The 11,051-nt window shown below is 41.7% G+C and overlaps 1 protein-coding gene across 3 annotated transcripts in view; it reads right to left on the reverse strand.

Moving 5' to 3' along the window:
* SLIT3 (slit guidance ligand 3) overlaps positions 1-11,051 on the reverse strand; it is a 470,081-nt gene that overhangs the window by 113,406 nt on the left and 345,624 nt on the right. For all 3 annotated transcript variants that reach the window (XM_017726544.1, XM_017726545.1, XM_017726546.1), the window contains one exon: positions 9,767-9,930. In XM_017726544.1, coding sequence (XP_017582033.1) covers positions 9,767-9,930 — 164 coding nt within the window. The remainder of the gene's footprint in view (positions 1-9,766; positions 9,931-11,051) is intronic.

Raw genomic sequence — 11,051 nt, forward strand, 5'->3', positions numbered from 1 at the left:
AATGCAATGCCAGCACATTAAGGTTGCTCAGAGCAGGTCCAAAGTTACACTGAGTGGCAGGTGTCTTGCTGCAGAAGTGGCATCCAAAGTGTACCTCAAGTAGAAGGATTCACTGGACAGCTCAAAGAGACAGATGCAGCTTACATTATTCATAAAGTAAGAAGACAAAAGTGATTTTTCATCTCAGTAGGTATGGCCGGAATCACCCTTGAATATTATCGACCAACAGGACGCCTGACTCCTTCATTGTGAGAGCAATTAAACAGATTAATTACTTAGAAATGGTTATTCTGCATGCAAGCCCTGTGGAAAGTCTGTGCAAACACCACTGTGGCTCCCTGGCAGTGCCCGGGAGCCTGGTTAGCAACACTTCACCTGTTCCACCGTTCCCGTGCGGAAAGGGCAATCTCTCACCTTCTGATGCTTCTGACCCAGCAGAAGTATCCAGGCATGCCATGCGGCAGGGAGTATGCAGCCTTCCATGGTGCTTGACAGAACCATGTTCCATTTGTATTGTTCTACCACATGGTTAGATCAAGCACAAAGGAAAACCCCATGGACAGCCAGAGTCAGAGTTAGGCAGCGCCAAAGAGAGAGGAGCGTTGAGAGGAAGCAGCATGGAGAAGCACAAGCTGAAGGTTCACGGAGAGCTGCTCTCCACTCCACCCATGCAAAAAGGTGCTGGATACAAGAGGTCATCCTTTATGCTACTGCAGGAACGCCCTGGAGCACAATTGGGGTTAGTGAACACGAACAGAGCCCGGGCGAGTTCAGAGACAGAGCTGACACGATAGAAAACACCACCAAAGGACTGCTCACAGCTCCTTCCAGGGAGCACGTGCAGCTCCCATCACACAGTGAATGCCCAATCTACACTGCTTTTTATTACTTACTCTCTCCTGGTGTCTCCTTTCAGTAAAAGTGCTATTAAGGTTTGCTCCATTTATTTAAATGCAACCTTAGAAATACCACAGCCCATATTAATATCAGCAGATTCTGAGCTGATGATGGCCAAGCTGTGGCCTTAAATGCTCCCTGAGTGCCCTTTGAGCTTGATTTCAGCTCCCAGAGGCCCTTCATGCTGGTGGCACTTACACTGAAAATTTGTAATTACCACTGCTTTTCTTTTCTCTTTTTTTGGTTTCCTCTGCACTTTCCAGCAAGGTAGCACACACATGCTACTACAGACATAGACAGCATTTTGTTATTCTGTTTCTGAGCATATTTGCTGGGTTTTGTACATCATTTGTGGATGGAAGCCAAGCATTCTCTCTTTCTGACATCCTGGATTATTTCAAACAGCTTTTTTCTTGTAACTCATTCCTGCAACTCTGACATATAAAGCAGGGCATTCATCTCAGGCTTCAGTGCTCCCACTGAAATAAAGCTCTCACTGACTCCAGTGTCTCCAGAGCTGTGCCACTGGGCAATGATTCTGAAAGTCACATCTCAAACGTTCTTGCAGGATTCCCAAATGAGAGAGGAAGTGGCTGTCCTCTGCAAGTGCTCAGTGTTTTGCTGGACTTCAGTGAAGGTCAGTGCTTGTGCTTTTAAATACATATCACCTGCCTTAGTAAGGGGTTTGCAGTGCCCAAAGAACAAAGTCAGCATCAGGCAGATTATTCATTACCTACATGGAGAACAAGGCAAGTACTTGAGCAGAGATGACAGATAATAGAGCAAGGGTCTGTGCCTCACCACTTTGCTATGACCCAGCACTGTTATGCAGAAAAGTCAACTGTCAGGTACTTGGGAACTCCAGGAAACAAGTACAGTGTTAACTCAGCCACCCCACACTGTGGGTTTGGTTCAGCAATGGAAGTAAGGCTTGATTTTGTCTATCTCTGCAGTCTAAGAAATAAACCAAAGCAGTCTTTTAGGGGAACCTAACACAATAAACCTTAAATCTCCACAAGCTGCCAAACTAGCCAGAGTCTGAATTGATAAAAACATTAGATCATTAATTTTCTTTGTGACTCATGCAAGCTGACACAAAACCATATTAATTTTCTCGCCTGATTAATGCGAAGTATGCATAATCCTGGAATCCACACCTCATTTACTTAGAAATCATAACTAGCATTCCTGCCAATGATTTTGTATGGCCCCAGTGAAGAAGGATGTAGAGTCCTATATCCTTATTCCTACACTGCCTTAATAAAGCAGCAGTTCTGGCCTGGGCTCTCCAAACAAATTAATTCACATTACTCTGTTAAACAATAACAAGTAACAGTTCATGTCTTCCAAAGACACTTACATTACATACTGGTTTGCAGTATTAAGTGGGATATCTGTAATAAACTCAGAAATTTCAGTGTCAATGAACTCCTTCAGTCCTACTAGAAACAAATGCAGTCTGAGCTCTGCAAACGCCTTCCTGAGAAACCCCATGAGAATATTTTGAACAAGTCTCTATTCCTTTGCTGCACTAATTAAACACCACTTACAATAACTGCCTAAACTAATCATCAGCTGCAATGAACAGAGGTACCAGCACACAAAAAAGTCTGTCAAAATCCTAATTTACGTCCCTAGAATACAGGAGAGCCAAAATACCAGGAAAGCACACTATTTTATAAATTACATTGAAAAGAATTCCATAAGCCTTTGGATGTACACAAGATCATCCTGCACAAATTTTTGCAAACAAGAAGTTGAAGAATGAAATACCATATCTCCAGCTATTTTCCAGCTTCCATGAAAACCCCTCCCTATAGATACTTTATAGCCAAGCAGCACTGTATGGTTTGCTCTTGGTGTTAGTTCACTTCTTGTAATCCACATTTTGTTAATCAGTCACTGAACCTGCAGTTTGTTAAGGATTTGTATACAGGACCCCATGTTTAACTGTCCCATCAGGCTGCAACACCTCAGGAGACTGCTGCAGTCTCAGAATAGTCAGACGAAAAATTTGTTGTCCGATTGCAGCACCAACATCCTTGCACTGGTTTCAGCTGACGAGCTCTCTTCATGCCAGCACCTCCCCAGTTATTTTCTGTGTCCCACTCAAGTGACCACTGTGCACACAGAAGGTGCTACCTTAGCATCTCTGGTAAGTGTTGCTCAGCTTAACCTCAACACATGGAATGGCAAGGTGAGAGGAGAGAGCAAACTTTGTCCCACCTTAATTTTTGAGGCTAAAAGAGCAATCAATCACTCAGCTTTCTGACACAGGTAATTAATGGAACAATTCAGATCTCAAGGGAGGAATCTCCACAGCCCTGTACTCTGCCGAGATGGGAATCCAGGGTAACTGTGTTATTTGGATGCCTAAGTGATAAGGATGCATCTGTGACTCAACATCCATCCTCCCTCTTTCCTATAATTGCAAGTAATGATGCTGGTGGGTAACAAAGCTGTTCAGGTATTTTGCTTTTTTGAAGACTACTTCAACTCAAAACTAAAATGAGGCACAGCCTAAGATAAACTCTCTAACTGAAACACGTCAATTTACTTTCTTATTAAGAATCACAATCTCTGCCAAACAGACCCACCTGTTTTATGTTAAGCTTATGCTTCCTTGAGTGGAATGATTTCCATTCTTTCCCCTCACTGCAGAGCCAGAACCCTTCACCATCGTGTTCTTCACAGGCTGGTGAAGTCTTAGAGTAACTGACACAATTTTTACATAAAGATCTGAACTGCTATCAAAGATGTGCAGAAAAGGGAGAGCTATAATCAGTATCCAGTACAGCCAAATTAATTTAACAACAGGAACATTTCCACAGTGCAAGGAAATTCAGCTCCATTACTATTAGTCATAGCAGTTGTATTGTGTTCTCTAATGACTTCAGCTTCAGGAAGAATTCATGCAAACCAAAGCCCAAATAGACTCAGTTTCAGTGTACCATGAAAAATGCATATTCATAATTACAAATTCAGTGCAGGATTTAATCTGCAGGTGATTTATTGGTGTTGAACAACCTTCCATTCACATGAGAATAATTCTTACGCACCACAAACATATCCTCAAGTTTCGGTACATTCAGAGGGTTTGTGAAAGTAGCTTTGCTGAGTCTTTGTGTCCTTCAGGGGGAAAAAAAGGGGCACAACATGCAAAATTTAACTGAAAAAAATCAAAACATACAAAAAACCCCCAAACTAAACCAAACCACAGACAGAAATCTGAATGCAGTTTCTCAAATCATAAGCAGTGTTTCCTATCCCTTTCCCTCATGCCAGGGCAAAAGCCGTGGTGAGAAAAGTGCTGGAACTTGGCCCCAGATGAGATTTCCCACTAACAAAAGAAAAGTCTGAAGCACTCAGGACAAACCCACAGGCTGTCAGGGCTTGGTGCCTGCTCAGGCAGAGGCTGCTGGAGCCCCACACACCAAGGGCAGGATCATCACATCTCCAACACGTGTCCCTGTAGCACAGCAACAAGGCAGACAGGAGCAGGTGGGTACCTGTGCTTTCCATCAAACAGAAAGTGCTAAGGGCAGCAGCATGTCTACATGGTCTGTAAATGACTACTTGCTTATTAAAAATGAAAGGGATTTGCAAAGTTGTCATCAGAGTGATTGGCAAATTATGGGAACAACTGAAGAGTGTTTCAATCAGATAAATTATGTAAGATCTGGGTTAAATTCACCTACCTTTCATGACTTTTAAACATTGCTCGAGGAATAGCAATGCATTGCAGCTTTCAGTTTGAGAGCTCAAAAATCTTAAATCGTTTTTACACATCACTAGGAGCAGAGAAGGGGATAACCCAAGGAGTCCAAAGGACACAAAATGTGTGAACTGCCACAGGGAGGGGACAAAAAGTCCTGATGTGCAGCCTGTGCTCTCCTGACTCCATCCTCAGCAGTTCCATGCTTCTAAAGGTGCAAAAATGCAGGGTAGAGAGAAGGAAATTTCAGGTGATTATAAGAAACAGCAACTCTGTTCCAAAGCAGACAGGTAACCTGAGGAAGGTGAGTGCGTATGAAGACAGAGACTGGAAAAGACACATAAAGAATTAGGAGAAAAGTTGCAATTAGTAAGAAGAGATTTTATCAAATGCCTTAAAAATTATGAGTGAACAAAAATCATCTACATTACCATCTAATAATTGGGGATAACATGAGAGAAATGACACTAGCCCTAAATATGCCAGGTTTGGACCCAAATGTACCACAAAGGCTTTGCTTTTGGTTGGGTTAACGAGAAGTAGTGTCCAAAAAGGAGAGAATAATGCTGGCAGATGGTTCATTTTCCTACTCCTGTTCTCCCCTGTCCTTTTGATTGTACAGCACTGTCTGGAACTGAAGCAACTAATTAAAGGCAGTTAGACACAATGTATGCAGGAGCAAGCACAAAGACAGGTTCACCTCATACTATTTCAAATAGCAATCTTCTTTATAAAAGTATTATTTCTAAGAATTAGAAGATAAAAAGCTTTTCTGATGTGATGTTTGTAGAAACACATTGCTTTGATCATTATCAGAGATAGTTTGTGTCAGTACAGCAGGTGGAACTTCCATTGCTTTTGAAATGCACAATATACTGAAAAATGCAAACATATCACAGGGAGAAATAGATATACAGCTGAATGCAAGGGCAATTCTTTCCAAAAGCTATTTCATACACAGTGTCACACAGCAATCAAGGAACCTGCCAAGTCTTGAAGTGACAATAAGCTACCACAGAGACGACACAATCTGCTCATAGATTCATTTCCCTTACTCCTAAAGCCCAGTGCTGCCTTAGAAAACAAAACTGCTCTGTAGTAAACTTAATCAAATGCTTCTGGGCAGGATATTTGTGTTGATCTTTTTTCCCCTTATTTGTACTAAGAATGGGAGCCTCCTGTGACCTAAGGCTGCCAAGCACCATTGGATCCTTAGGTGGTCAGAGTGGGCAGATGTAGCCAAAAAGAAAATGATCATCAGAAATTCACTGTTACCACTGAAAATGACAGTATTTCCCTTTTCTAAACAGAAGAGAGAGAGAATTAGTCACAGCCTGTTCTTCTGATTTCTCTTTCAAGAAAACATCTCAGATTCTTTAGTCTCAGATTGTATAGCTGTGGGGAGACAGCTGAGCAAGGGGGAGATTTGTTATCATTGTGGTGCATTGCATTAAGTGGAAAGCAGAAAATCACAGGAAATAGTATCTATTGAAATCTGAAGTTTAAACATATTTGATGGTATATTCAAAAGCTTTGCCTGTCTCACAGCCCTGGGCAAAAACATGTCCCGTTCCCTGCTGTTCCTTCATTTCATGCTATAATGCTTCCAATTCTCCTTTTAAAAAGAATTATGTACATTATCTACCTGTTGCACAGAAGCTCCTTCCTATGGCCACTCATAACCTTTGCAGATGTTGCTCCATTGTTATCAGTAAAAGCTTGAGTCATTAGGTTCTGGGAGGAAATAGCATCTGGGAAAAATGCCTCAATTGAAAAAACTGATCAGCCGAGAAAAAGAAGGCAAGCACTTCTGGCTAGATGCTATCTACAGGATGGTGGGGACCTGGAACGAAAGCTGAAGGAAACAGTGAACAGAATGAAGTTTTGTAGATCTGTCTTCACAGTTTCATTTAATTATCAAACACAGTTCTATTAAGCCCATCTGCCCCTGTGTCCTCTTGACATTACCTTCTCAATGCTCCTCTGCCACTTCAGACTGATGAAACTTCAAAGATCTCAGCTCTTCTCTCCTGTTCCTGCTTACCACTCCTCTCTCCCATCCTTATAGAAAAAGCACTTCCCTTTTTTCCTTCAATTTACTGAACAATCACATTTTTTTCTCATAACAGGTCCTTTCTGACAGTCCCCTTTATGATCACAGAATGATGGAATGGTTTGGGATGGAAGGGTCCTTAAAGACCATCTTGTCCCACCCTCTGCCATGGGTAAGGACACCTTCCACTAGCCCAGCTTGCTCCAAGCCCCATCCAAGTCCTTGGACACTTCCAGGGATGGAGCAGCCACAGCTTCTCTGGGCACCCTGTGCCAGGGCCACCCCACCCTCACAGGAAAGACATGCCTTTGTGTATTTAATCTAAACCAACCATCTCACAGTTTAAAGCCATTCCCCCTTGTCCTATCACTACATGCCTTTGTGAAAAAGAATGTGGAAAACACACAGATTGCTTCAAGACAACCTCAGGATTTTATGACTTTAAAACTGTCCTTTCCCTGATGTCAAAGTATTAAGCTCACCTAGGCTTAACTGCTCCTGGGTGTGATCCTGACACTGCCTGAGTACCTCTGCTCCCACAGAGCTCACACTTTCTGTGCATTCTCATTTCTTCTCAAAGGTCAAAGACTGTGTGAGGATAAAATCCCTCACACTTCTTCCTTAACCAACCTCTCACATTCCCTGTGTTTTCCCCTCAAAAAGCAACTTTCTGACCATTGACATGTACTAAATGCATTACACAAACTACATGAAAATACCAGGATCCTGAAAAAAATAACTCTTGGAGAAAGAGATGCACATTACAAAAGAATTTAAAATGAAAATTCTTTTCTCATACACTGAGGAGAAGATATAAAAACTAGAGAGGGAGAATTCCAAAGAAAGTAAGGACACTGACAAGTTACTAAGCCTTGCCATCCCAGTGGGATTGTGTCATCCCTGGATGACACAAAGCACTGCCCAGTGCTCTAAATGAAGATTCATACCTCATGGACATTCTGTACAGAGACGTGCTGTGTTAGACCCTGGGATGAAATGTATTCCTCAAAATGAAAACATGGAAAACTCCTGCTAAATGCCAAGCCTGGAGCAGCCATGATTCAAAGGGACAAATTGAGCAGAACAGGTGCCAAGGATGTCTGTTCCCTGGATTGATTTACAAACTAAGATTTTCTAAACCATTAGATGTTCCCTGTCTCATGTGAGCAGACAGAAAGTCGAGTTCAATGTATCTCATCACCATCTGGAAACTCTACAGGCAAGGAGCTCTTCTCTACTGAGCTTTTGAGCAGCATTAGTTTTCATCCAGCTGAAATCTTTGTTCTGAAGCTGTACAATCCCTGCTCTCCTCCATAAGTCAGGTTTATTCCTTTTTCCATGTGGTTTTGATATAGATGCAGAGCTGGAGACCCAGGGAAAAAACAGACTAATGCCTCAAGGAAAGGACCCCCAAGACAAGAACTCACACAAAGTATTATTCTCAGCATCACCAGGTACTGTGCTCTGCACTGTAGCTCTTCTTAGCTATGACCTCTCCTAAATGGTATCAGATGGTGTTTGCCTTCCCCAGTCTCCTGGACCATTGTTCAGAGCATGTATGCACACACATAACATTAATTCCTCTAGCCTATTAATAAAAGCAGAAGAAAATAACAATGGCAAATTGGGTACAGGTTTATATAGATCTGTTTCTGCAGTCTGCTTTCCTTTCTAAACTATATTTATGCATTTTCATTTCCAGTTTCTTTAGATATGAATATTACTGGCTCATTACACTGTTACTATGATGGACACAAACCAAAAACCTAGATACAATACATCATAATTTCAGGTCTGATTATAAATTTTGTGGCTTGAGTCACAAGGGATTGAAGACTTTAACAAGCCTGCCCAAGAAAAGCTGACTGCAAACGAAGTTATCTTTATTTTCTTTTCCCCATAAAGGGAAGGTTTAGCTCGGCATGTTGCTCGCAGAGATGCACAAAGCACAACGGCTTTTTTTTTTCTGAAACTGCCACTCATCTTCATGCTGCATCCCCATCTAGAGCCATTAATCTTTTACCACCAGGAACACAATTAATCATGTTTCTTTTCAGAGGAGAAAGAGAAAAATCATAGTAATTTTCATAGAAAACACTGCAAGGTACTCCATCAATAACAGTCATTTTTCTCCTCAGTACACACTAATAGATTTGCTTACTGAAACCTGCTTGTCTTTACAGTACACAAAAATGCAGTAATCCAAAATAGACACAACCAATATAACCGATAGGAAAAACACATGAAGGAGTCATCTGCTTAGTTGTGCTGTGTAAGGCAAGAAATATCCTTTTACTGACAGCTGAACCATAAATAAAGAACAGATAGGGTTGAGAAAAAGCTGTTTATGTTACCTGGGAAGTTAATTTCAGGTGGAAATATTTTTCCGTCTCACTCACAAGACAATATCTTTGCCTAAATTATTATGAACTTTTTGATTCAAAGCTTGCTGAAACTAAAAATCTTACCAACTTTGATGGCAATTTTACTTGAGTTAGAGTGTGTTAGTTGTGGACATAAGGAAATGGGTCTATGAAAGCACGTGAATTGATGCCATTCCCTCACCCCCAGCTTCTCTCCCATCCCAGATCAGAAATGCCCATTGCCAGTTGCATAAAAATCTCTCATACTGTTCTCACTCTTTTAAGTCTGGGAACTAAACTTGAACTCAGTTCTCATTAGGCCAGTAAGAGCTCTGCTTGAATACAAATGACAATCCAGCCACATTCCACACTGTCAAAATATAACATTTCCCATATGGATTCACATATATTGTCATTGTTTTCCTTAAATATTCAAAAATTTAGTAATTATTTACAATTAAATGTCACAAGCTTTTATCTTTTTTTTTTCTTTGCTTTGCTTTTAAGAGAACACAGCTATAGACTGCCTTTTTTTTTTTCTTTTCTTTTCTTTTTTTTTCCTAATCCATAAGGTAATTGGCTTTCTGTTGAACTAACCGAATTTCCCAAATTTAATTTCCAAAGATGCTCCCTAATATCCATTACAGCAAACACTGTCCCGCAGATTCGATTAGCAGGCTCTCTGGACCTGCTTATTCCTGAATTGAGAGTGCAGTAGAGGCTGGATAAATGAATTACCTGAGCAGCGGAACTTCTTGCTCTTGATCTGGCTGATGCGTTTGTTGGCAAGGCGACGGGGATTGCTGCAGCGAGCGCCGCTCGTCTCGATCGGATTATCCTGCAGGTAATCAGCCAGCCACTTCAGATGGCAGTCGCACACAAATGGGTTCTGAGCTAAATGTCTGCGAGAAGGATGGGATGTTTAATCAGGAGTGACCTGTGACACTGTGCTCCATCATTGTTTTTCACGAACGCTGAACCTGAAGAGTGGAGTAATTGAATCAGCTCCCGAAAAAAAACCACCCCAGGCCCGGCGGAAGCCACACGGAGCTGCACCGTGAATGGGAGAATTCTGTGAGCGCTCACATTTCGCAGCTCATTAAGCCTGCAGCATGTCCTCGCACAGAGGAAACAAAAACTAAGACGGCAAAGCCCCCTTTACAGGACACCGACCTGCTGCCTACCAAGTCCCACGGTTTCTCCTGAGAGCCTGACACGCTGCCTTTTGAGAGAAATGCACCTTACCTGAAGATCATTTTGTATCCTGGTTTAAAGGAAATTTTATCAGCAAGCTCAATTTCCTAGGGATCAAAAGGTGAATTAGTAAAGCACCTTGGATCTTTGGGCAAAGGCAGAAGTGATCCAGAATCCTTTCGCAAGAGTGAAATTAGTATTTGCACATGCTCATCATGCATTCCCTTTATATGTATTTTTTCCTGAAGCAAAAAGTTTTAAGACTGACATGTTTATGCAAGGTACAACTTCATTCTATCCTTCACCAGAATTTGCACAACTTGTTTCCTATAAAACTGTAAATAGGTGTTATAGCATTGACTTTAACTGGGTATTTAGACTTTGGTAACAGAGATCTGCTGGAGCATCTTAGAGAGAAACAGTGTTTCTCTGCTGCTGTTCCTCATTTTGCTGGACAAAGCTGAGAACTGTGTCAGGAGAGTTTGCCAGGTCTTTCCCAGAGCCAGGTTCTAATCTCAGTTCAGCTAACTTGCATCAGTCCCTCTTGACCTCCAAGGGAGCAGGACTCAGCTCTCCAGTAAAGACAGGTTAAGAAAAGACAGATGTTTCAATTTCGTTTGGACAGAGGTGCAAAGTTATAGCTTCACAAGACCTCTCTCACTCTGTTACTGTTTTTCACTTGTAGAAACTTTTTTTCTGTTTGCAGTTATTATATTTATGAACTGTCATGAACAAAGTAAGTGTAAAATACAACAGGGCAATGGCTGTCTGGGACAGGGAAGGGAAAGCACACAGAGCAGAAAGGGCCTGAAGAAACTCAAGATTCCTG

This window comes from Corvus brachyrhynchos, unplaced genomic scaffold, assembly GCF_000691975.1.
Source record: "Corvus brachyrhynchos isolate BGI_N302 unplaced genomic scaffold, ASM69197v1 scaffold262, whole genome shotgun sequence".
Classification (NCBI taxonomy): domain Eukaryota; kingdom Metazoa; phylum Chordata; class Aves; order Passeriformes; family Corvidae; genus Corvus; species Corvus brachyrhynchos.